The following is a 27,957-nucleotide window of genomic DNA, read 5'->3' as shown; positions in this document are numbered from 1 at the left end:
ATCTAGTAATATTTTATTTCATACTCAAATCAATCTTATGAAATAATTGAGGAAGAGACGAGGGGGGACTGAATACGTAACCTAGGAGATATCTCAAACTTTTGAGTGTTTTCCTGAATAATCTCAACCGTCCAAATACGTCCAGCACAAATCTCAAAGCAAATATAATACTGGCCCACCATAACCTGTCCCTGTCCAAAGTGAATGGTATAAAGTAAAGCCCGGCCCTAAATTCTAATAGAATAGCAAGGGCCCCGTTCAAATTTAATCGGACCCTATCAGTTTCTTCCAAACTTCGGGTCCTGTCCGTTCATTTCCGAACATATCCATTTAACTATGTCTTTTTTTTTAGTCCGATTATTATGTCCGAGATTGAATTGAGTCAATTTATGTACGATTATTATTTTTCTATTATTATGTCCGAAATTGCTACTGGGCTATCCTTTCATTCTGAGATTGGATTGAGCGAATTTAATAGTAATGAGAAACTTTTTAATAGTAATGAGACAAACTTTTTTATAACAACATTAAATATTGAACAGATGCATCTTTAAAACAAATAATTAACACTGATTCAATAATCAAAATTGACCCAATTAAAGACAAGAAAACTTGCAAAAAAACAGCAGTACTTTCAACAAAGTTTTGAATGTCCTTGCATTATAAAAAATCAAATATGTATCGTAAAAAGTAAAAACTCAAAACATGCGCTATTGCTGTTGTTGCTTCCTTTGTACTCCTTTCTTTCTACAAAAATCAGATACATATCATTAACACAAAGCATGCAGTATAAATTACGAAATGTCAGAAAAGAATAAAAAAAAAGAACTTTTTGAGATGTAGAGATACAACCATAAATCAGAAGAATTTAATAAAAATTTCTTGCAATTTTTCGAGGGGAGGTAGTACCCCAATCTCAAATCAGCCACCCCTGCTACTGTGATTTGGATTTTTACAAATTGCAGTGTAAATTTTCTTAACTAACAATACACTGTCAGATTCGAGAACTGGTAAATGGGACTTAATTATCTATAATAGCACTGAATACAATACACTGCCAGAAGGTACGGGTTTACCAGTAAAACAAAAATCTTTTAATCAGTAAACTAGATAATTACTAAAAGAAGAAAGATATATATATATATATATAGAGTTAGGCTGGGGTGCTATGGATAGCATAGTGGCCTCTATGCTATGGCTCAATATTCGAGTTTTCAAAATCCAAACGGTCGATCCGAACCGTTCATCTTATTCTCCATATTAATATCTGCTTGGAGACCAAATTTTATAATTTTCTGAATTTTTTTTACTATTTATTAAGTATTTTACAAAATTGTTGATCCAACGGTTTTACTGTTTTGTGCAGCCACCGTTGGATCAACAATTTTGTAAAATACTTAATAAATAGTAAAAAAATTCAGAAAAATGTAAAATTTGGTCTCCAAGCAGATATTAATATGGAGAATAAGATGAACGGTTCGGATCGACCGTTTGGATTTTGAAAACTTGAATATTGAGCCGTAGCATAGAGGCCACTATGCTATCCATAGCACCCCAGCCTAACTCTATATATATATATATATATAAGATAGGAATAGTTTTCATTTGCATCCAGTGCTCTGGGTTTAGTCTGCATATGTACATTTAATAATTCAATAATAACTAAAAAAACAGATGATTCAATAATGATCAACACTGATCAACACTGATTCCAATAATGACTAAAACATTATACCCAAACTACCCCTCCTTACTGTTTTTTTCACATAAAGAAACCAAATAGAAATCGTTGGATATCATGCTTTGAGCAAATGATTTATGCCAACATTTCATTAAACAATCAAATCAATTGAGACTTTTCAGAAAACAATCTGACTTGATTGTTTGTTAACACTGATTAGGTAAACAAATAATATTTATTGCATCCCCTGCTTGTAGTCTTGTAGACAACAATAATAATATTTTAATAAGTATATACCCCCACACATATATAGCAGGACAAATATAGAGAAACATACAATTGTTTACGTTAAAAACATAGTCAATAATGCCTGTCCTTTAATTATACACTTACCTGTTTCAAAACCATGTGTAAAACATCACCCAAAATGAATTATAACTTGAAAAAAGCACCATTAACAATATATAAACTTACAACAAAAACTTGTCAATGATATGATTTGCACTCAGTTTCTAAAGAGTAATCTATTTCTTTCTAGGTAATATATATAATATATATAGTCACAGAACAAGCTTGTGTTAAACCAATGAGTTTGGGTTTGGAAATAATCAGGTTTACGGGTACATATATATATAATATATAGGTTTGACCAGTAATTTCGTTCGACAACACGATTTAAGGAATATAGGAGAGAAAAGAAATATATAATACGTACCAAGTTTCAGATATTCTTACTGTGATGCATATTGAATCAAATCAGCATAAAATTAAAGTTTATAACCGTTATATTGCATCAAATCAGCATCCCAATTGAAAGAGAATCATACCAAAAGAAAGGAGATGGTTTGTACTAACTAAAGACGAGAAGATACACCTCAGTTTCTTTACTTGACTAAGAATAGTTGCAAGGTTTGATCCCGGGATTACTAATGCTTCCACCTCACCTGAAAATACCAAATCCAACTAGGAGGTGAGCCAAGATTGAAAGAGCAAATGACTTTATAGAACCCAACATTTCTTGAAGAATGAAATTAATTCTGATACATAATTATTGCTACATATAAAATTGTGATACATAATTATTAGAAAAATGGAGCATATATAGGCTACGAAGGGATACTCACATTTACCTAGAATTGAGTAACATACTCCTATGACGAGGCAAGCCTTCTCTTCTCTCTCTCTCTCTCTCTCTACTTCTTCTCGAATTTTACTGTAGATTGCTGACTAGTTAGTGTTAATATATACTGTAGATTGCAAGATACAAAGCTGATATACAAAAGCATCATAGGCTGATATACATTGCAGTTTGTATCAAATTCAATTAAAGTCTGGCCCCTGTCCAATTCAATTAAAGTCTGGGTCCTGTCCAATTCAATTCAAGAGGACATCCCTTCCAATTCAACTCTGTGTTTTGTATCAAGGAAAGAGAAATTCATGATGTTTTAAGGTCTAATTGCAGTAACAATATAAGAGTTTGGAGTACTTACCAGTTTCAGAATTTACTATAAAAACATGAGGTTGAATCAATATTAATTGTATAAATAAAAAATAACATTACACTGTGGAGCTGATGAGATTTCATTTCTACTGTCCAAATGCAAAAGTTAAAAAGGAAATATGCAAAAGATGGGCAATCAGTAGCAACAGCTTACTAAAACGAGAAAACATTTTTTACCTTCAAAGTGGAGACGAAGGGAGACGAAGACGAGAGAAGGAAGCGAGAGCCTTTTCTCTATCTCTCAGTTCTAAACAAGCACAAAGTGGAGACGAAGGGAGACGAAGAGGAGAGAGGCGGGTCCGTGAGGCTGTGCGCCGTGCGGCGGGAGGCGGGAGAGAGGGGAAGAGACAAAGAGTCGGAGTTAGGTCGAATGATTTGACCGGTTTCCTCGCTTGTCCATTAGTCCCACGATACATCGGAGAAATATTCAGACCTATTTAATTGCATCTAAGAAGTTACCGTGTTACCTAACACAGGAAGTTGTGAATGGGCTTTAGGCTCTGGAAAGTCCCCGGGCTTCTTGATCGCAGAGATGCGACCGCGGAAACGCGGTATCTTCTGACAGCTGGCCCGCCTGCTTAGGTGGGGGGCAGAGACATAGTTGGAGCCCAATGGGCCAGTTGTCAGGGATCTATAGCCGTTGATTTCACAGTCATTCACTCGGCCCGTTTATATATATGGGTCTAACAGAACGGGGCTTACTCTTCTGTGTTCATTCATTTTTTGTGCCATAATTTTAGACTCTAAAATTTAGAGAGAATCAATGTAAGTCCAATTAGCCAGGGCATGTTATGATGAGGCTGATGTAAATATTTTTTTAATGTACAAAGTAAAAGAAGATCTACCTTAGGAATGAAAACGGAACGGATATTATCCGACCAAATTGGGATCCATATTTGAAAATTAGATACGGATATCCGATATTCGAATATCCGTGTGGATAGTGGTACGAATATAGTTTTGAATTTTAATTATTCGTATCTAAATAGTAGATATACATCATAGAGTTTAATATGCATTATGAAAATATATATGTATATATCTACGGATATCCGATCCGTATGTATCCGCATCCGGAAAACAAAAAAAAACAGATATGAATATGATTTTACCACTATCCGATCCATTTTCGCCTCTAAATTCTACCTTGACACCTAACCCAAAAGTAATCGTGACCAAATATATTTTGCTTGGTCCAATCAATTGAGAAAATTATATTTTTTTTATGATTTTTCAGTTGATGTGCAAGTTCAAACTTAGTGTTTGATCGGAACAACGTAGTAGTTTAAAATGCAATTGATTTCAATTTAATAGAGATAAATTCCAATTGAATTATATTGATCGGAATCAAAATAAAAAAAACAATTGAATTCTTCTTAAATTAAAAGTATACATAATATAATATAAGAGAAATTATTTCATTCAGAATCAAGGGAGAAAAAAAACTACCTTGACTTCACAAATAAATTTAGAGAAACGGCTGGAAAATCACGCATCTTTCTAGAACATGGAGTTTTGTATGTGAATTGATATTCGTACATAAAATCAGGTAAAAGTGACTCAAAGCCCGCCACATATTAATTGTATTTGGTAATTAGTATTTACCAAATACATATTGAAGTAGTATTTATCCACCATATATAATCTTCGAGGAGAGTTCCAATGTCTTGTACCTTTCATGTCTCATATGTAATTTTTCATTTTCGAAGTTCAAATTGTCGATCCAAACCGTTCAACATAATATATATTAAAATATGGTTAGAGATAAAATTTTATATTTTTTGAATTTTTTTTTACTATTTTTTAAGATGGGTAGAAAATCACCGTTTTTTTAACCGTTCAAAAATAGTGATTTTGTATCTATCTTAAAAAATAATAAAAAAATTCTAAAAAATATAAAATTTAATCTCCATGCATATTTTAGTATAAATATTATGTTAAACAGTTTAGATCGACAATTTGAACTTTGAAAACAAAAATATAAAAGATGAGGCATTAGAACCTCATAATCTTCTATTCAATATAAAGTTTGCCAAAAGTAAATTGTACCTAAATTTAAATATGAGAAAGTAAACATCAGAATCCAACGACGCTTATTTGAGACAGCGATTTGGCCGATTTTTTTAAAAATACCCCAAAAAATAATTATTTTATTAATAATAATCAGGTTTGGAATGAAATTTTAAAAATACCCAGGCCGCAGATTTTTTCTGCGCCCGGGAATTTTTATTCCGAGCCGCAGAAAAAATTTGCGCCCCGAAATTTTTTTTTTTTTTTTTTTTTTTAGAATTTTTTATTCCGAGCGCAGATTTTTTCTGCGGCCCGGATTTTTTTTTTTTTTTTTTTTTTTTTTTAGAGTTTGGAGAAAAAAAAATCCATTATGTATATGTATGTATATGTATATGTATATATATGTATATGTATGTATATGTATGTGTATGTGTATGTGTATGTGTATGTGTATGTGTATGTGTATGTATATGTATGTATATATAAATATACAAATATGTATATGTATATATATGTATATGTATGTATATATAAATATACATATATATATACATATATATGTATATAATATTTATGTTTATGTATATGTATATGTATATGTATATAATATTTATGTTTATGTATATGTATACACATATATACATATATTATATACACATATATACATATATTATATACACATATATACATATACATATATTATACACATATTATATATACATACACATATATTATTAAAAAAAATCAGATCATGGATATTTTCTTTCTCCAAACTCTAAAAAAAAAAAAAAAAAAATATACATATACATCTACATATACATATACATAAACATAAATATTAGAGTAAAGCTAGCGTGTGACATGCTCACCAAGAAAGTTTGGTGAGCATAACTCCAAAAGTATATCGGATCGACGTCAAATGCCAAATCCAAACCGTTGAAATCCATGTACTTCATGAGTGATGCATATATATGCAAAATTTTGAAAGTTTCGAGTTTATTTGCTATACGGTCAAGTGGTCAAAGAAATGAACATTTTATTATAAGTTATTTTATATATTCAATTTTTATTATTTCTTTGACCACTTGACCGTGTAGCAAATAAACTCGAAACTTTCAAAATTTTGCATGTAGATGCATCACTCATGAAGTACATGGATTTCAACGGTTTGGATTTGGCATTTGACGTCGATCCGATATACTTTTGGAGTTATGCTCACCAAACTTTCTTGGTGAGCATGTCACACGCTAGCTTTACTCTAAATATTATATACATATACATAAACATAAATATTATATACATAAACATAAATATTATATACACATACATATATTATATACACATATATACATATATATATACATACAGATACATATACATATACAGATACATATACATACATATACAGATACATATACATACATATACATACATATACATATGCATACATATACATGATGGATTTTTTTTCTACAAACTCTAAAAAAAAAAAAAAAAAAAAAAAATCCGGGCCGCAGAAAAAATCTGCGCTCGGAATAAAAAATTCTAAAAAAAAAAAAAAAAAAAAATTTCGGGGCGCAAATTTTTTCTGCGGCCCGGAATAAAAATTCCCGGGCGCAGAAAGAATCTGCGGCCTGGGTATTTTTAAAATTTCATCCAAAACCTGGTTATTATTAATAAAATAATTATTTTTTTGGGTATTTTTAAAAAAATCGGGCGATTTGGTGCATAGCTGTCCGAAATTCCGACCGGGATTTTCAATTAATCTCCACAGTCGAATTGCGTAATTAGGTCACGTTCTACATTAATTAATTAATTGGGTGTAAACTGAACTCCTTTTTTTTCAAATGGAAGAAAACCATCCACATTTAGATTATATTTACTAAGCATCCAAATTGGCACATTTTTAACAACCAAAATCAATAGATTTAGCATGCTAGAATTTAAGCTAAGAAATCACAGTAAGTGAACTGATTCCTAAAATTCACTCCCAATTATCATATTAAACAACTTTCATCCAGACATCAACTTATTGCAACATTCTTCAAAATTCCATCGACGTACAAGAAAAAAAAGGCCCCAGAACCGGAAAAATAGCATCAGAGCAATCCTAATAGATGCCACTTGATAATGGTGGAGAAAAAAAAAACAAAAAGGACAATAAAATGAAGAACAAGCAGCCTACTCCATATAGTTAAAACCAGAAATTGAAACAGAGATCTAAGGATTTCTCGCTTGGAAATCCTTCATAAAAGCAACCAACTTCTCTACGCCAGCAAGCGGCATGGCATTGTAGATGGAGGCACGCATGCCACCAACCGACCTATGCCCCTTGAGCTGCACCATGTCCTCCTTGCTTGCCTCTGCAATAAACGTCTTCTCCAGCTCTGACTGCCTGAGCGTGAATGGCACATTCATCAGTGACCTCACCGACTTCTCCACCGGGCACACATAATATCCACCGCTGGCATCGATGGTATCATACAAAAGTCCTGCCTTCTTGGCATTGATCTTCTCCACCTCCGCAAGGCCACCTTTCTTGAGCAAATCAGCAAACACCAGGCCACATATGTAGATGGCGAAGCAAGGTGGTGTGTTGTAGAGTGAGAGCGTGTCAGCATGGGTCTTGTAATCGAGCATGACAGGGGTGATTGGTTGAGCATTGCCAATCAGATCTTTGCGCACAATAACAATTGTGACCCCAGAAGGACCCACGTTCTTCTGCGCACCAGCATAGATCACGCCAAAGCGAGAGACATCTACTGGCTTGGAGCAGAAATTCGAGGACATGTCAGCCACCAAAATGGTGTCTTTGTTGGCTGGAGTGGGGTAATCCTTGAACTCGACACCATGGATGGTTTCATTTGCACAGATATGAAGGTACCTGGCATCAGGGCTCTGCTGTAGAGAATCAAAGGAAGGAATCTTGGTGTACTTCTCAGCCTTCCCGGACCAGATCAGATTAGGTTTGCAAAATTTCTGAGCCTCCTTGAATGCCTTGTCTCCCCAGGATCCAGTCACGATGAAATCAGCGGTTGAATCTGGAGAGGCACAGAGATTGAGAGGCACTGCAGCGAATTGGGTGGTGGCACCGCCTTGGAGAAAGAGCACAGAGTAATCGTCAGAAATGGAGAGGAGGGAGCGGAGGTCTGACTCAGCCTTCTTGATGACGTAATCAAATTCCTTGCTCCGGTGACTCATCTCCATGATGCTCATGCCGGAGCCCTGGTAGTTGAAGAGCTCGGCCTGGGCTTCAAGGATGACAGATTCGGGTAGGATGGCAGGGCCGGCGGCGAAGTTGAACACTCGGCCGGTGGAGGCGCTGGAGGAGGAAACTGAAAGAGGGGTGGTGACGGCGGTGCATGAGATCCGACGGAGAGAGAGACTGGAGGGCTTGGAAAGGCGGAGAGAGGAGGGAATGGCAAGGGAAGAGGATTTGCGGGAGGAGGATTGGTGGAAGAGGAGGGAGTTCGGTGAGGAAGCCGTGGATGTAGCCATTGATTTCTCTCAAGAGGTGAGAGATGGTGAAGGGGGGGTTTGGCCTTTTTGGGGAGTTTGGTGAGTGATGTGAGAGAAAAGCGAGGCGGCTCTTGCGGCCTTGTGCCTATTTATTTCGATTCAGGAAAGATGATTGTTTTTTTTTTTTTTATATATTTGTTTCTTTGCACCTAATTAAGCCCTTCTTCCGCAGGAATTAAATCCATACATCAGATTTTCTTTAACAAATTCAATGTAATAGCATGTGGTGACTCACAAATATGGGATATACATTGAAACAGACACTTTTAGGTGCTGGTGATTGAGACTATAGCAGAGAACCTTGTAACAGATAATTTTAAGATGCATACTTGAGGTCATACTCGATGTCAGTGTTATTTTATTTTATTACAGGACATTTGGGTGTTTGGTTCGTTTCATTTTGCTGTAGAACACAAATCACAATTCACATCACCTTGATTGTGGCTAGGGATGGCAAAAAAGCCCGTTCGGCCCGGCGGCCCGGTCATACCTGCCTGGCCCGCCCATTACCTGGTCAGCCCGGCACTGTAATGGGCCAGGTAAGGCCAGGCTTCGAAACAGGCCAGGCCAGGCTTAGGATTTTATCAAAGCCCAAAGGCTGCCTGACGGGCCTTTCTTTTATAATATGTCTTCCAAAATTTTTAGCGCAGCCCAATTCGTTACCCTTACCCAAAATTTTTAGCGTAGCCTTACTGAGTCTCCTAATTCCTAAACCTAGCCGCTCTTTCTCTCTTTCCGAAAATCAAAAGCAATCTCCTAAACCTAGCCGCTCTTCCTCGGTTCCTCCACGGCGACCACCAGGTCCACCACAGTCGATCAAAAACTACCGATCTGCGCGGCTGCGCCTTTCTCCGACAAGCTTCACCATCGATCAAAAACCACCGATTTGCCCCGCCATTAGTCTCCGCCACGACTCCGTAATTTTCCCTAAGAAGACTGTTACAGTTCTACAAGAAATTAGGTATTTGCTCTATTCCCAACTCTGCCCCCTCGCTCCTAATCACCATTGGCATTCTAATAGGGTTTCGCTTTTTCTTTTTCTAAAGGGATTCAATATTTTGAAGTACTATCTGAGCTATCCAAAGAGTACAATATATAGAGGTTTATCAACATTTATCTGGAGTCGTTTATTGCAATCAGGTTGGTTTTTTTTAGCTTTATTTGTGTTCATAGTTATTTTTAATTATTTAAAATGTAAATGTTGTGACTTGTTAAATTTGTTCATATACTAAATATTGTAGTGTGAATATTAATTTGATATCTGAAATATTAGATGGTTAATAAGGGTGAATTTTTACTTTGATTAGAGGAGATTAATGTTTGCTGAATTAATTAGTCACTGCCTTACTGTCTCAAACAACTAATTTTCAAATTGCACAATTCTATGATATCAAATGTCATCTTTATATGTAGTAGTGAGAGCTTAGGTAAACATATATAGTTAGTTTAATAATATGTGTTGTATAGTTTTCTTATTTGTTAAGTTTTACATAGTAGTAATCTGTTATAAGTTATTTTTTTACTATTGTTTTATTCTGAGATGTTAAGACAATATAGGATCATGTTATTGTAGATAGTAAGGCAGTGACTAATTTGAATGAAATTGCTTATCTGAATTTTTTTTTTATTGATGTTCAGCAGCAACTGATCAAATACTTCTATTTTGGTAGGAAAAATGGAAACCCCACAAGATATTGTAATGGAAACTTTGCAAGAACCCACTAATCAAGAGGAAGCAAACTCTTCCCCTAGAGAGGGCTCTGCTGCAACACCGGTAGCAAGTGCTGCAACACCGACACCGACAACAAGTGGGACACCGGCCTCTAGTGCCCCTAATCAGTTTACACTTGTGGATACATCTAAACTAAAATCTGATGTGTGGGGCCATATGACAAAGAAGAAAATTGATGGACAATACAAGGCGGTGTGCAATTATTGCGGTGACAAACTTGCAGCAAACTCAAACAGTGGTACACGACACCTCAAATCCCACATAGAATCTTGTTTAAGGAAAAAACAACAAACATTCCCTGTAGCTTTCCAAAAAATGTTAGTTACTAAAAAAGTAGAGGGGAAAACTGCCATAGCAAATTACACTTTTGATCAAGAAGCATGTAGAAGAACACTTGTGGAGATGGTAGTGTTGCACGAGCACCCTCTCTCAATTGTTGACCAAGTGGGATTTAAGGCTTTTGTCAACACCTTGCAGCCATTATTCAATTGTCCAACCCGTAATACTGTGAGAAGTGATGTTTTAAAACTATACAAGGAACGAATGAAGAAGACTATGGCCCTATTGGAGAGCAATCAAGGGAGGGTGGCTATTACAACCGACATGTGGACGGCAGACAACCAAAAGAAATCCTATATGGCGGTGACGGCACATTTTGTAGATGATTCATGGAATCTACAACAACGTCTATTAAGGTACAAAAATTTTATTAGCTGCTGAAATTTAAATTTTATTAGGTTTATTAGCTGCTGCAATGCATAGTTAGCTGTTGAAATTTGAAATCTGAATTTGAATTGCTTAGTTGCTGAAATTTTTTTAGCTACTGAAATCTAATCTGAATTTGGTATATTAGCTGCTGAAATCTGAATTTTATTAGGTATGTTAGCTGCTGAAATTTGAATCTGAATTTTATTAGGTTCCAACACTTACCTTCACCCCACACCATAGATGTACTCGCGGAACAATTGATGAATGTTTTTTTAGATTGGAATATAGATAGTAAATTGTCTACAATAACTGTAGATAATTGTAGTACGAATGATGGAGTTATTGAAAGTTTAGTCCATAAATTAGATGTTGAACAACTCTTGCTAGGTGGGTCAGTTTTGCACATGCGTTGTTGCGCACATATCTTGAACCTAATCGTAAAGGATGGGTTAGATGTAATTGCTCCAAGTTTAGAAAAAATTCGTGCTAGTTGTGTATATTGGTCCTCTACTCCTAAAAAAATTGAAAAATTTGAAGAGGCGACACGGCAATTACGTATTAGTAATACCAAAAAGTTGTGTTATGATGTGAAAACACGATGGAATTCAACCTATAATATGTTACAAATAGCTTTAACATATAAAGATGTTTTCTCTCGTGTGAAAATACGTGATACACAATACAAAACCGTGCCTTCTGAGGCTGATTGGGAGAATGCCAAGAATATAAGCGAAAAATTAAAGATTTTTTACACTACAACAGAATTATTTTCCGGAACAAAATACACAACAGCCAACCATTATTTTCCAAATATTTGTGAAATTAGATTAGCTTTGCGAACTTGGTTGCAAGATTCTAACCCTACTATTGCGAATATGGCATCAAGAATGATAGAAAAATTTGATAAATATTGGAGTAAGATACATGTAGTCATGGGTGTTGCTGCACTTTTGGATCCAAGGTGTAAGATGGCTGTCATAATTTATTACTACAAGTTAATTTATGGTAATGGTTTTGAGAGCGAAGTTGAAAAAGTTGTTCAAATGAGTCGTCAATTGTTTCGCGAGTATCAAAGAAGAGTTGAGAAACCCCAAGATGAAGAACCACAGATGGAAAGGAAACAAGGTGGTGACCTCCCAATTGGTTTTCAAAAATTTGCCCACACCATGAAGAAAATGAAATTTGATAATACTACGGAGTTGGAACTATACTTGGAAGAAGCATTGCTTCCAAGTGGGGCAGAAAAATTTGACGTGCTAGCTTGGTGGAAGACTAATGGAGCTAAATTTCCAACTTTGGGAACAATTGCTAAAGACATATATGCGATACCCATTTCAACTGTTGCCTCTGAATCTGCTTTTAGTATGGGCGGACGAATAGTTAGTCCACAAAGAAATAGACTTCATCCTTCACTTGTTGAAGCTCTAGCATGCGCACAAAATTGGCTAAGAACTGAATTTGAAGGTATAAATGTTGTATAGTCTCATTTTGTCATATTTTAATTATATATGATCGTATTTCGGTTTAACTCTAAGTTGTTGTTTTTTCAGATTTGTGTAATCGTAATCCATTCAAGACATATTGTGATGATTTAGATGAAGGTGAAGATGAATGTGAAGATGTAGTTGAAAGTGATTGCTCGGCTAATGCTAATGATGTTGAAGTAACTTCTTGAAGGAATAAATGGTATGCATAATTCTCCTATATTTTAGTATTTATTTAGTGGTTATATTTTCCTGTAAATGTGATGGGTATTTCTGCAATTTCTATGTACTGGACATACGTGATATGGTTGATTTAAAATTATAAATCAGTGTCAATTTATATGTAAGCAAACCAAAAGTTAGGTGTCAGTTTCAAGTATGTAAAACAGTAGGAAAAACAAGAGAATTTATTGGTTTATATTTTGTTATTTATTGGTTTGGATCCAAATCCTTTTTTCACACATGAAGCACCTGTTATTTTTGTGACACCTTAATGAATCCAGATTTATTGGTTTGGCAGCTGAAGCACAAGAGAAGAAACAGATTCTGGCGATTTGCTTTGTATGGATTTTAGTGTTAAATTGTATTTGTTTGTATGGATTTTAGTGTTAACTCGTATTCTGCACTGTTTGTATTTGTTTTGTATTTGCTAACTCGTATTCTCTATTTTATCACTGTTTGTATGGATTTTAGTGTTAAATTATAATTTGCTGTGTATGTGTTTTAGTGTTAACTCGTATTCTGCACTTGTATGGATTTGCTGTGTATGCTGTGTAAATTGCTTTGTATGCTGTGTAAATTGGGATCAGGCAGGCCGGGCCGGGCCGGGTAAGGCAGCCCATTGGCGCAGACAGGCAGGCGCAGGCAGGCACAGGAATGATGGGGAAGCCCATGGGCAGGCCGGGCCTCAATTTTCAGGCCCGTCAAATCAGGCCAGGCAGGCGGGCCGTTAATTTTTAACAGGCAGGTCAGGCCTGGGATTGACAAAAATCCTGTGGGTTCGGCCCATTGCCATCCCTAATTGTGGCCTAAATGGTAGAATAAGGATTTTATGTCTCGTTATTTCACCAAATATGTCTTAATTGAGTCGGACTAAGATAACATAAGTCAATCTTTAGGCCGGCCTAAATTAAATCATCTCACATAATGGTTTAATTTTTATTCCACCTCGTGATCTAACTTAAATAATTGTAATAATATTTTATTTATATATAATTAATATATTATTATTAGTATATAATTATATAATTAATATCTTGTTAATATATTAAATAATTATTATAATAATATTATATAATTAATATCTTTTTATTAATAATTATTATATAATATTGTAATATATTATAGTTATTATTAATATATTAATATTGTGTAATTAGTATCTTATTAATGATATATAACTATATAATTAATATGTTATATTGTTACTACATTAAATAATTATTATAATAATTTTATAGTTATTATTAATATATTAATATTATATAATTAGTATCTTATTATTAATATATAATCATATAATTAATATCCTATATTGTTAATATATTAAATAATTATGGGGAAAGCTTCTCTTGTTTGGTTCGTTTCATTTTCCTGTAGAACACAAATCACAAAGCTTCTGTTGATATGACAAACTTTTACCTCTCTGCTCCTCGAGTAGAACTAGTGTGTTACTGTGTTTATAAGTTCACTAAGTTCTTCTGTGAATTTAATTTTAAAATTCAATGAATTAGTTTCAAACGAATCTAAAGTATTGAAATCCTTCAATCTTACGAGTAATGCATCTACATGCGAAAATTTTAAAATTTTAAATTAATTTTGTATAAAGTCAAGTAGTCAAAAAGCATTCAAGAAAATAAATACATTCAAATTAATTTATAGACATTCTAATTTTGACTTAAATTTTATACTAAATTAATTCAACATTTTAAAAATTTTCACATGTAAATACATTACTTGTTAGTTAGAAAAATTTCAACAGTTTAGATTCATCATTTGAAACCAATTACATAAGACCACCACCAAGTCGAGGGATGCGGCCGTATGTAATCAAACGGAGATGTGTAATAAAAGGAATTAGTGATATTGATAACAAACATAGTAAAAGAACTGTAAAAATTGATGAAATGAAAGCTTAATTAATAATAAATAAAATATAAATATTTTTATATACAATTTAGATATGATGTGTTTTGATTTAATATAATTTAAAAATCAATTCATCATCCATAAAAAAAATTGGAAAATGATGATTAGTTTATTTGCACTTAATTAATGTTCGGACGGTTCCCAAATTACGCCAATTTTGATATACAATATATGTAAAATATAATGAACATATCAAAATTTTATTTTTATATTTTGATAAATTCTTTGTCATTTTGTCATTTGTCTTATGATTATAAGTATACCAATCTCTTTTTGCAATAAAAAAATATATTCAAATATCATTTTACAACAAAAAAAATGAAAAAAAACGTAATTAATACTCTTAACAAGAATTCCAATGTCTTAAAATTTGGATATTTTATATTAATATTAAAACTTCAGATTCAAACATTAAATTTGAATCGCAAGTGATGTTCACATAAAATTTATTTTCATTTTGCACAATATCAGAAGTCCATAAAAATAAACCGATCAAGTTATCTACAACTGATTAATCTTAACGTATTCAATTATTGCTCTATAAATCTTACATAAAACTACATTTTATTAAATTTTAATATAAATACATCTTCAAAAAAAAAATTGTTCAGATTTCACACATCAATGTAAAGAATAGCAGTAGGAACTTTGCTAATTGCTAGGATTCTCTGGTTTTTTTTTTTTAATAAAGATATAGAAATTGTGATATCTAAACTTGTGACAAGATTTTGTACTTATCCTCAGTTGCTACGATTCTCTTTTGTTTTTTAAAAACAAAAATCTCAACAAGTTGTTTAAATCAATATTTAATCTAGTAATTTAAGATAATAATTTTGATGTAGGACATACGTAGGTATTAAAATTCAGGTAAATAATTTTATGTTAATATTTAAAATTAAATCATTTTGTCCTCATTGTTATCTTAAAAAAAATGTGAATATTATGTAATTCAAAATTTCTGATTGCAACTTTGCCGAACTGGGTAATAATTGCCTTCTTTGTTTTGCGAAATAGCAATTTACAATTCCAAATACATTAATTGGGACAAAGAAGATTTACATTTAAAATTATGGACAACATTTTTAGTGGCTGAAACAAGTGGACTGAGCATGTTTCGTAAGATTCCTCTGGTGCGAAAAGTATCTGCCTTCAACTTGCGGAAGAGGTTTTGGTTGACCCGGTTCTCTTAGGTCGAGAAATCACCATTTAAAATTTGAAAATGAAGTATAATAAAATGTAGAGCATTTGCATTCATTTTTTTTTAATCGTGGTCGTTCCATTTGAAACAGAATTTCATTTGACATTCTGACGGACCGAAATAATTTTCATTTTTTTTTAAAATAGATGCAGTACCTTAAAATTTGAATGTACGATCACAATGTTTTCTTTAATTACTCAAAAGTAATTTTTGAATCGGGAAAAATAACTCAAATTCAAATTTTTTTTTTCAATAACGCACAGAGAAATATTTTAATTTTTCTTACAGTCGCAAAAAAATCCGACCAGAAGAGTGTTAATCTGAGTTATTTGTCGCAATCTTTCTAATAAATTCAATTATATAGTATTTCATCTATTTTCAAAGAAATATAAAAATATTTATAATATATCAATATAAAAAATAAATAAATCATAACATTTTATGTTTAATTAAAGAGAAATGTTCTGGTACCCCGAGCCATTATACCCGAACGCATCCCCCAAGTAGTTTAACAGAAAAAAAACTTCCAATGTTGTCTAACTTCCATTTCCAGTGCTAATATCAAAACATTTAAAACTATGTATATAACATTTTACAATGCTACTCGCAAGCATGTAAACCTCTGTCTGAAAGCATTAAAATTATAAATCTGCATAGTTTTAACTCCTAATTACTTTTGTCTTCAAGCCAAAAATGGAAAGATTTATTTCACCCACTCTTTTTTATTTTTTCTCTGATCATTATAATTTATTTTTCCGACGATCCATGATGAATTTTACGAATATAAAAATACAAACGTTTTATATTCGATTTTATCTTTTAAGTAAGATCCATGAAGAAATACTTTTAAGTAATTTTAAAGTACAACTCATGAGACTTTAAATTTTCAAGTTTTTAAATCTCAATCTACAACCATTAAAATTTTCAAGGCTTTGTTCACAAGGTTTATATGTTTTGTAAATGCAGTATTATTGTTGAGGTTTATATGCTTTGAAATGTTATTGTTGAGGTTTTAATTATTTGTACATGAGGTTTATATGTTTTATAAATGCAGTGTTATTGTTGAGGTTTATATGCTTTGAAATATTATTGTTGATGTTTTAATTCTTTGTACATGAGGTTTATATGTTTTGAAATGTTATTGTTGAGGTTTTAATTCTTTGTACGTGAGGTTTATATGCTTTGTAAATGCAGTGCTATTATTGAGGTTTATATGCTTTGTAAATGCAGTGTTATTGTTGAGGTTTATATGTTTTGAAATGTTATTGTTGAGGTTTTAATTCTTTGCACATGAGGTTTATATGTTTTATTCTAGAGATTTAAAGTGTTATTAATGAGATTTATATGCTTGTAAATAGAGGTTTAAATTATTTTGAAGCAAAATTTATAAAAAAAAAACTGAAAGTCACAAAGATTTAAAGTGGTAAAAAAAATTACGACATAAATATAACTTGAAAGTTATTCTTCATGGATCTCATTTGAATGAGCAAATCAGATAAAAAACATTCATATTTTTAGATTCGCAAAATTCATCATGGATCGTTGAGAAAATGGATAAGAATGATCAAAGAAAAAATAAAAAAAAGTGAGTGAAATGAATCTTTTCGTTTTTGGCTTGAAAACAAAAGTAGTTAGGAGTTAAAACTATACAAATTTAGAATTTTAATGCTTGCAGACAGAGGTTTAAATGCTTGCGAGTAGCATTGTAAAGTGTTATAAACAGAGCTTTAAATGTTTGGATATTAGCGCTGGAATGGAAGTTAGATAACATTGAAAGTTTTTTTTTCTGTTAAACTACTTAGGGGGACACGCTCGGAGATTTTGTCTGAGGTACAATTATCAGGCTCCTTAATTAAAAAAACAAATTCAGAGAGTTATTTTCTAGAACTCCAAATTGGAAAAATAATTTTTCGGAAAGAGATCCTTAATCAGAAAAATTATTTTCCGGATATAGGGGTTGGATCCGGAAAATAATTTTCTGATTTGGACAGATTTGAAACTAATGAATTTGGATGCATATTTGTAAATTTTGATTTTTTTTTTTAATATTAATAAAAATTTCGGCATAAATTCTAACCTCTCCTCTCTCGTGCACCAGATTTTTAAACCCAATTTTCAACTCCAACCTATAATATTTTTTATTATTAACAATTTCAATTTAATTATCATTTGTTTATATCAGTGTTGTAAATAACGGTATGCAGTCATCGGACGGATATGGTACTGCCAAGTAATTAATCAGAAATAATTGATCATAATCAGAAATAATTGACTAATTAGTTGAAAAAATCTATGACAGTTTGATCACCGCTAACAACTAATCGACCGATTAATAGACCTAAAGAGACGTTTTTTACAAAATACTGGTTTATACTCTTTATGGCAAATGTGGACAGTATATTATTACTTGCGAAACCGGGACGTACATAAGAACCAAGTTTACAGAAATTTTGCGGCAAGCAAATTGGCAGGTAGAGAAAGGGACGAGGGCCCACTAACAGCTGTTGTCCAAGAAAATAAAGCGCAGTGCAATTTCCTTAATTCTGAACTAATTGACGGGGACATGAAGCAGGTGAAATTAACAGGGGCGGACGCAGTGGAGTTAAAATACGGGCAGATTCATTGTAGTTAAAGGGAGGGCAGCTGTTTTTCTGAATTTTCGGAAGTAGTGAAAAAAATCTATGGATTTTGGTTTTATCCTCCCTGAAGATTAGATTGCATCTTTTTAGAGAAAAACGGATCAATTTTTTTTTTCTTAATTGTTGGTGATAATAAGTCATTATTTTTCTTGATAGTTCTAAAAATTATCTTTTTTAGATCAATTTTTAGATAATAAAAAAGGGAGAAATTTTTTACAAATGAGTCTCACATGTTATTAATTCAATAGAATGTTTCTTGTTATATTTTAATTTTTGGATAAATTTGGTTTTTTCATGTTTTAGTTTATGTGGTGTGGTTGTATCCAAAATGAAGGGGTCATATTAAATGAGGAGTTCAAATTAATTCAAATGGTGGCTCTATGACAGTGAGCTCCATTGGTTGAATTGCCATCTAACATATCCAAATTGGACCCAAATGTGTGTTAAATCTTATAAAATTCATATAAAATCAATCGTTTCGAGGTTTTTTGTGTTCTTCATATCAAAATTCTCGGTTTAACGCATAAAACATTATTATGGATTTTATTTTCAATAAATTTAAATCTCATTTTTGTAAATTTTAAAAAATTAGACTTTAAGACATTGAATTGACTCGATAAATCAATGAGTTTGAATCCGATTCCTGCCCCCTCCCTAACAAAAATTGGAGGAGAGCTCAGTTGGAGAGACAGGCATGTCGGGTTAATACCAACTCTAACACACAGAGCAGCACAGTTGGAGAGAGGCATCTCGTACCCAATCGTGTGTGATTCCTAACTGCTTAATTAGCCAAAAGCACACAGCGGAGTTAATACCAAGTTACCAACTCTAACATTATAAATCATTTTTCACCGTAATATAATCACACTGCTAATTATAAAAATACAAGTATCTCGTATGATTGGTAATTAGGGTAGGACAGAAGAATAACCTTATGGTCATGTTTACTGTAACCAATTCTCTTTGCTTAATTGGACTGGTACGAGAAAGTAAAGAATTAATTAAACGCCGCTTGGTGCTTATATGGATTTGAGAAAATCGCAGAAAGAAAAAACTTGTAACAAAAAAAATGCAATAATAACTCAATTATTTGTTTTTCTCTTCCTCATTGGAGCCTCCTGATTATTAGAGCTCTTCTACAACGAGGAAAAATGTCAAACTAACACATAATATAAAGCATAAAACATCTAAACCTAATGACCAACAGAACTAAATGTAGGTAATACTCCTATTTCCAGTAAGAGGAAAAGCCTGACGCCGGCGCGGATGCTGAAAGCCTCCCTCATTTTCCCCTTTTTGGCCAGAACTAGACCTCTTACTATTATTCTTCTCTCCATAACCCCCCTTCTTTGGTTTCCTAAATCCGCCACTACCACCACCACCACCACCACCACCTTCCTCTTCATCATTATCTCTGGCACCTTTTCCTTTCCGCTCTCCAAATTGGATATCCTTCCTAGCAGCAACATAGTTAAATGGTTTCAGCTGAAAACTGGCATTATTTTCTTGATTGGGTTTCAGCTGGGTCTGTTTAGAGCCTTTGAGTTCATTCAAGGACTTGAAGCATTTCTCAAAGCTGGAGGAGAGCTCAGTTGGAGAGACAGGCATGTCGGGTTCAGACTCTGACCCTGCAGCAGTGGTCTCGGCCTGTCGAGGGAACCACTCCTGCTGCTCTGCGCTTTCATTGTCCTCAGAAGAAGCAGAGGAAGTGCCTGGGTTCTTCGTGGGAGAAGAGGTCGAGCTGGTGGGTGAATTGGTACCTCCATCATCCAAGGGTATCATGTCTTCCATGTTAATAGATCCAGCATTAGATGGGGGCTGAGAAGGCTCTTCTAGTTGCATGCTTTCCGGCTGGGAAGACAAAGCAGTAGAAGGTGCTTCTGACCGGGAAGAGAGCGCAGGAGGTGCTTCCACTGCCACCTCACAACTTTTAATGTCAGCAGGTCGCTGCTTCACTATGCCAGAGAAATTGAATGGAAGTGCCACAGCTTGTTGTATCTTCTCCACCTTAGTTTTAGCATCCTCCTGACAACATACAAAAAGAATAGTCCTTAGTAGTGCTACTAACCACCACAAGCAACCATAAAATAATAAGTTTACCAGACAGCTTGAAAAAATTATGTTGGGCGCCAACTAAAAGTATTTAGTTCAAGAATAGTTCTCGTAATACAACTTTGAACACAATTATGAAGTCCAGGCAGTTTTGATTCAACATAATCTATATTCCTCGATACTAGACAACCAACAACAACATCCTAAAAATTTTCCCCATGCCACATTGTAAAAGAAAGGATACAAGTAAAATACTACCTGCTGCATTAAAGACCCAGCACTGCTTGGCTTTTTCCCAGAGGCTGATGGTTTCCCAAACAAAGCTCCAAAGGCTGCGGGCCTTTTCAGTAATTGCACAGATGCTGCTTTTGTCCCCTAAAGTAAAAACAAAAATTAACCCCTCCACAATTTAATATGAAAACAAAAGATATGAGAGGTAAGAAAGAGGAGACCATTTGTACAAGTAGGATAATAACATGACAAGGTGCTTACTGCTTGAGAGCTCCCACCGCTGATATTCTGTTGGGTGGCTGATCCACTAACTGTAGCCAAGCTCTTAGCCTCACTCACATGTAATGAAGCTTTCATCGGTTTCTGTCCTTGATGTGCGATAAAAGGAGCCCGTTGACTAGCACTGGATAGGTTTGAAGGATAGGTCCTAGAATAGTTGACCATGGCTGAAGTATTGAATGGAGCAACTGGAGTAACAAGTTGAGGAATCTCAAAGGCCGGCAGATTTATCTGGGCATTTAGAGGCACCAGTTCATCAATATGTCCTCCCTTTGCTTCCATCTCTGCTGCTCTAGCCTGCAAGGAATAACCAGTAATACTCATGTTTAAACAACTATTTTAAATAGACAAGTAGATGAGGTAAGAAAACAAGAAAGAAAAGCCTGGTATACCTTTTCAAACTGAGCCTGTTTTAATTGCATGGCAATAGCTTCAAAAGCAGGGGAGTTAGAAATAGAGTTCCGGATAATGTCAAGGACAGCAGGTAGGTGGCGTTCCACGACAGAGTGCCTCAATTTGACCAGTCGTAAAAGCTTGTCAGATGTGAGAGGCATCTCTTTTGCAATTTCCAATAGAGTTTTATTAGGCAGGATATAACCAGTACTCTCATCCTCTGCACGGGCTACATAGTCTCTCCATTGAGAAAGGCCCTGCATTACAAGCAAATGCCCACAATGAGATATGCAAATCCATAAGCTATATAGTCCTGATTTGAGAAAAAAAGGTACTTTTGAAAATACTCACAGCAACGATAGCAAGCTGTGTTGCATTCAGTTCAGCATCCTGCACCCTGAGCAAAAGAATTCATTTACTCTGTTAAATTTTGTTGCATAACAAAGCTAAAAACTAAATAGAAATATATAAAAGAATTGAAGAACAAACCCATATATGTTCATGAATGAGGTATCTGTCAACAGTTCTTTTTCATACATCTGCAAGCATATTTCACTGCTGCGATTGTACACCTGAAGAAAAAAAAAAATACAACAGTGACTACCATCACCATGAAACAAAACCTAACAAGAAGAAACAGAAATGATTAAGAGCAAACCTCTAAAAGACGATCATATCCATTCACAGATTCAGATAGTAGCTGATTTCTCATCACATCATATATATATAGGAGATAGTGTGTGTCTTCTCTTGCGTACCTGTCAACATAAGAAGAGATCTTAATATGACATCAAAAATAACATTAAAAGCAAGATGAATATTATTATTTCTAGGTATATTACTTGAGCATTTCTTTTGGAAGGGGACGCAGCCTCCAATCTGCATTTTGATATCTGCAATAAAATCATAAATCAAGACACAAGTTCAGGTGCCAAACCAATGGAATTAGTAACAAAAGTGTATGTGTGTGTGATATGTGACGAACTTCTGTGTCTTGCGTGTGTGTGTGCCTAACCAGTGGAATTAGTAACAAAAGTGTATATGTGTGTGATATGTGATGAACTTCTGTGTCTTGCATGTGTGTGTTGTGGGGGGGTTGGGGAGGGGGGGGGGGGGGGGGGGGGGGGTTCCGGATTCCCTAAAGTAACCCAATTTTTAAGTTTAGATTCGAATCCGGACCAATCCAACCCGAGGTGGAGCGCACGGAGCCCCTTTAATCTGACAGTCCGGATCTAAACTAAATAATTGGGTTACTTTAGGAGATTCAAACTCGTGTCGGTGTGTGTGTGTGTTTGTATGTGGGGTTGGGGGGTTATTAATTTACTCTTTGTTGGCTTCCACATCGCAGAAGTGATGTAAGAGATACTCGAGACTGTTTCTCTCCAACTGCAGCACTCTGGAAGCCTATTTTTATTGAAGAGAAAGGAGAATAGTTAAAAAAATATACACATAGAGCCATCCACTGATGGCATTTACCAGCACCCTAATAATCTTAGTTTTCAACACATGAGATTGCACTGGGTTCAAGTTTTTGGGTGGTAGCCATCAACATCCCTCAAGCATTAATAACAAAACAAAAAATGTTATACAAATCCTTATAATGACTAAAATGAAGAATCAATGTAAAGGAAAAAGGAAAGTGTGCAGTCCGAAGACCAGATGCATTTTTCCCGCATTCTTTTGTTATAAGACTAATTAAGGGTTTATATACCATTTCTGGGACTGGTACCCTTTTGGAAAGCTTGGACAGGAAACAAGGTTGTTTGGACTCCTATTGAGGATTGCACTGGATGTGGTACTGCCTCTGGTAAAGGGTTATTGCCTTTTTGAAAAGTTTGGACAGGACAGACCCAAGGTTGCACGGTTATAAAACCAGCTCCACTGTGGCAGCTTCTGTGGTTGTGTAGCATATAACAGGTCACTCACGAAACATACTGCAGATGAACAGTGAAAGCTGTTCATCTGCAGTAATATAACTAGTTCCAGACTTCAAGGATTACATAAATAACTATAGATTAACAGTCTTCGAGAGAAAACCAATTCACAACAGCTTCTAGACTGTATAAAGAATGAAATGGCAGTCAATTGCTTTTCTCTAATACATAAGCAGTAGAACCAAAATCCTGTCTAGAAAGTCTTTATCATTTAATTCAAACTCTATACATACTCATTTTTGCAAAAAAGGGAATTAATTTACCTGCCCGGTGTCAAAAAGATTGACAACATAAATCCCAAAGTCTCGTTGGAGCCACAGTATGTCACGATCTGCCCCATGCATTACCTACATTCATTTAAAATATAAAATCAAGGATACCACAAAGTAAAGGCAACTTTCAGCAGAAGGGGAGACAGAAACAGAAAAGAAGATAAAGGAACCTTTCTCTTGTAAGGATCTTTGAAAATCTCACGCAGATAGGATCCAACATAAATGCGAAGCTTTAAAGTGTCCACTATGAAATCCTCTGTTCTTGTAGAAATTTGCATCAAGCAGGTAAGACCCTGAAACGACCGATACTGATTGTGTTCCAAATCAACCTGACGATCACAAAAGGAGACAAACACAATATTGCAATTACAAAATTTTATAAATACTTAAGCCAAGTATTCAAGCTACCAAAGAAGCAATGGTTGTACTCAGAAAACAGTGATCAGATACAATCAAGAAAAACATGAACAAGGTCAAGATTGGAATGCTGATGAACTGAAATAGAGACATAAATCTCGAACTAACCGCAAATTCAGTAGCAGACTTCAATTTAGTACACATCTCACGCAAATCTTTCAACTCTTCCACAAGTTTAAAAGGTGTCTCCCCCAATGAAAGTGGCTTCATAGGCTCACGTATGCCACCTTTTCTATCGACAAAATCCACAGCTGCCGCCTTCTCCTGAATAAAGAACATTCAATGCTATAAATTAAACCATTTTTAAAAGCCCATACAAGAGCTAGATAGATAGATACACCGAGTGTGCATTCATGAGTGAGAGAAAGAGAGAGATCAACCAGAGGGTGAATAAGGCGGGTCCCATCCTCGCTCTGCTCAAGCCAGACATGCTGGAAGGGAAGGTTTGCATTGTTGACAATTATGCGGTACTCATCCTGCGGCCGAGGAATGGAGGGTATATGGAAAGGCACCTTTGGCTTGGCCCCACTAATCCTCCTGTCCTTTGTGGCAACACTAACCCCTGTTGCTGTGTAACTTGATCCTGGCACCGACTCCCCTTTTGCACTCTTCTTATTGTTCTTCCTGCAGACCAATTGGAACCCGTCATCATCCATAGCCCCTTCCTTGGCAATCTCTTCTTCTTTTGTTCGTCCTTCTTTAAATTCGTCCACTGAAGCCCCAAACCTGTGTAATATCGATCGCGAACAGTTAAAATCAGAATCAAGAGCATAAAATAAAACTGATTCCAATACAAACAGAGTATATTTGATGCCATCACAATTATAAAAGGAGTGGAGGTATCTCTCCACAATTAGACATGGATCAAATCAAAGAATTGTGAAAAGGCTTCAACATGATCAACGAAGTAAAAAAAAAATACTATACTAAAAAATCAAGCATGCATGAAGTCGTCAAAATAATAAAAGCAGTGATGTCCCTCCAAATTAGACTTGGATTGAACCACACTGTTACAATCCACGAAAAGGCATCAAGAATTCAAGATGATCAAGAATGCCGACAAAACCAATTCTAATACAGTCAAGTATGCATAATGACATTACAACTAGAAAAGCAGTGAAGGTGCCTTTCCAAATTAGACATGACAAGGTATCAAGAGAATCAACAGCTCTAAAATTAACCAATTATGTAACAAGAAAAATATGCATGATGGCATCGTAATTACAAAAACAGTAGATACGCTTCTCCAGGTTAGACATGAATTGAACCGTATAGTTGCGAAAAGACATCAAGAAAACAAAGAAGGAACGAATTGCACATTAAGATGTTAATAATGACCTTTCTAGAAGCTCATCGTTGACATTGATAACCCAGTCAAGAGCATCGTCTTGGTCGTTTGCTGGAAACGAGGAGCGATTTTTCTGGTTGCGCCAGAGGAATTTCGAGTCAGAGATGGAGCTGAGAGAAGAACCAGAAACGGCGGCGATATCGCGCGCAGGGGCTTTAAATTCGGGGAAGTTATGGTAGAAGTGGAAATCCTCTCCGGAGGGGATGCCCTTCGACCGAGCCGACAGCTTCATCGCCGCTGACGCAAGAACTCTGAGCGCTGACGACAAAGCCTCCGTCTTCTCCTGCGTAGACGATTCGCCTCCGCCTCTTTCGCTTTCATCTTCCATTTTCCTCCCTCTCTGTTGCTTTCTTGATTTAATTTTACGAGAAATGGGAAAAGGAGAGAAGAGCACTAGGGTTTTGACGGAATTCCACATCCGCTGAGATGTCTCATATTTTGCGTGACTTTTTGGAAAATTTCAACCGTTCAAATACGTTCTGCACGAATCTCAAAGCTCAAATAATACTGGCCCTGCATTAACTCAAAAAAGAATCTGGACCGTGCAATCTCCTTTAAGATCTGTATGAATTTGATCCACAGTAATATTAAAGAACCCCTGAATCATATAACCGGATTGACTCCGCATGAAATCAGATGGTCGAGATACCTTTAACTCAAAACATGCTCTTTCGAGTTGATGCAGACGAGGCGGACTCAGGAATGAGAGGTCTTGAATCTTGATTTACTGGAGTGGGCTGTTACTGTGTTTAATTATAAAATAGAATTTATTGTTTCCCAAAAGGAAAAACAAATAGCGGGAAAAATAAGTGCGTGAATTACTGCTCTTCACGCGACCACCGTGAGATTATGCTTTGTAGCATGTAAAAATGGATGCCACACACATCGAAAACCTGTTTTGTCGACCAATTTCACATGATTTAGAAAATCGTCATTATTTTATTATTTGAATTTCATGATTCTAAACAAATAAAAACCACAAAAACCATAATAATTATATGGTTATTAATTTTTTGGTAGAAAATCATACAAAATTACGGTAGCTAACCATTCCGTGTTCATCTTATTTTTTAAAATTTGACTATTAAATATTTCGAAGAGTTTAATGTTAAAATTAGGAAAATCACAAACCATTCGACAAAATGTATTATATGTGAAACACTGAAAAATATACATTTGTTTGAATATTTTCATGAAAGTTTTGATGTTAAACTTTATAACAAAATACTACCATTTTAAATGAATCTAATGAATAAAATTTGTCAAAGAGAAATGCACTAACTCTGACAAAATTCGTTACAAGCACACTATAAAAAAATGAGGATGGCTAAAATGCCTCTATTGATTTAGTGTTATACCTCGATGTTCTCATATTTATTTTTAAAGTTCAAATAGTTGATTCGAATCGGTCAACATGAGTTCATATTAAAATGTGTTTGGAGATCATATTTTATATTTTTGTATAATTCTTTTACTATTTTTTAGATAGGTACAAAATCATTGTTTTTCAAAAAATTATGGACCAACCAAAAACAATAATTTTGTACATATCTAAAAATATAGTATTTTCACCTCCAAAAAATTACTAAAAGATTTAAAAAATATATAAAATTTAGTCTCTAATCACATTTTAATACGAAGATCATGTTAAGCGGTTCAGACCACCAATTTGGACTTTGAAAACAAAGTTAAGAATGTGGAGCACGATTGACTCACAAAAATAATGTGGCATATGAGCCCTCATTAAAAATAATGTTACTATAATAATTGTTAATATTTTATAAAGAGTTCTATTGATATATTTTGAAACTTTTATTTCCATTATCTATAAATATTATATGAGTAGAACTAGGGTGCTCTTAAGCTCACCAAAGTTTTGGTGAGCTCTCTAAAACTCATCAAATCGATTTCAAATGATAAATCCGAACCGTTGAAACCCGCCTACCTTACGTGTGATGCATCTACATGTGAAATTTTTAAACATTCGAATTAATTTAGTATAAAGTCAAGCGGTCAAAATTAGAAGGTTAATAAAATAATTTTAGTGCATTCATTTTTTGAACATTTTTGACCGCTTGACTTTATACTAAATTAATTTGAATGTTTAAAATTTCACATGTAGATGCATCACACGTAAGGTAGACGGGTTTCAACGGTTCGGATTCGTCATTTGAAATTGATTTGATGAGTTTTAGAGTTAAGCTCACCAAAACTTTGGTAAGCTTAAGAGCACCCTAGTTTTACTCATATTATATATTGATATATAATTTTCAATTGTGTTATTCTGTTTCGTCGAATTAAAAAATTAGTGGTTAGAATTTTTTAAAGAGGAGTTCACTTTATCATTAATAGTTCACTAGTGATTTATGGTTCATTAATTGTTGATTGTTTCATTTGTGCTTTAATAATGA

The 27,957-nt window shown here is 34.4% G+C and overlaps 2 protein-coding genes and 1 long non-coding RNA gene across 3 annotated transcripts; all 3 read right to left on the bottom strand.

Annotated features, from left to right (window-relative positions):
- Positions 1 to 612: 612 nt before the first annotated feature.
- On the bottom strand, positions 613 to 3,586 carry LOC144560034 (uncharacterized). The gene is made up of 4 exons (XR_013513303.1): positions 3,360 to 3,586; positions 2,806 to 2,894; positions 2,509 to 2,625; positions 613 to 747 (listed from the first exon to the last, which is right to left on the bottom strand). It is a non-coding gene; the product is annotated as an uncharacterized LOC144560034 (long non-coding RNA).
- Positions 3,587 to 7,162: 3,576 nt separating this feature from the next.
- LOC144560033 (phosphoserine aminotransferase 1, chloroplastic-like) lies at positions 7,163 to 8,770 on the bottom strand. Its single transcript, XM_078309199.1, has one exon. The coding sequence runs from the start codon at positions 8,688 to 8,690 to the stop codon at positions 7,413 to 7,415; it is 1,278 nt and encodes a 425-aa protein (XP_078165325.1). The 5' UTR covers positions 8,691 to 8,770; the 3' UTR covers positions 7,163 to 7,412.
- Positions 8,771 to 19,678: 10,908 nt separating this feature from the next.
- Positions 19,679 to 25,961, bottom strand: LOC144560032 (protein RRP6-like 2). Its single transcript, XM_078309198.1, has 14 exons — positions 25,537 to 25,961; positions 24,579 to 24,924; positions 24,307 to 24,462; positions 23,952 to 24,110; positions 23,773 to 23,856; positions 22,900 to 22,979; positions 22,418 to 22,468; positions 22,234 to 22,333; positions 22,065 to 22,147; positions 21,927 to 21,972; positions 21,575 to 21,832; positions 21,165 to 21,479; positions 20,931 to 21,047; positions 19,679 to 20,645 (listed from the first exon to the last, which is right to left on the bottom strand). Exons 1-14 carry the CDS (start codon positions 25,872 to 25,874, stop codon positions 19,830 to 19,832), a joined length of 2,949 nt encoding a protein of 982 aa, XP_078165324.1. The 5' UTR covers positions 25,875 to 25,961; the 3' UTR covers positions 19,679 to 19,829.
- Between the last annotated feature and the right edge of the window lie 1,996 nt (positions 25,962 to 27,957).

This window comes from Carex rostrata, chromosome 9 (genome assembly GCF_964058835.1).
Source record: "Carex rostrata chromosome 9, lpCarRost1.2, whole genome shotgun sequence".
NCBI classification, from domain to species: domain Eukaryota; kingdom Viridiplantae; phylum Streptophyta; class Magnoliopsida; order Poales; family Cyperaceae; genus Carex; species Carex rostrata.
This window is presented reverse-complemented; position numbering and strand designations above follow the sequence as displayed.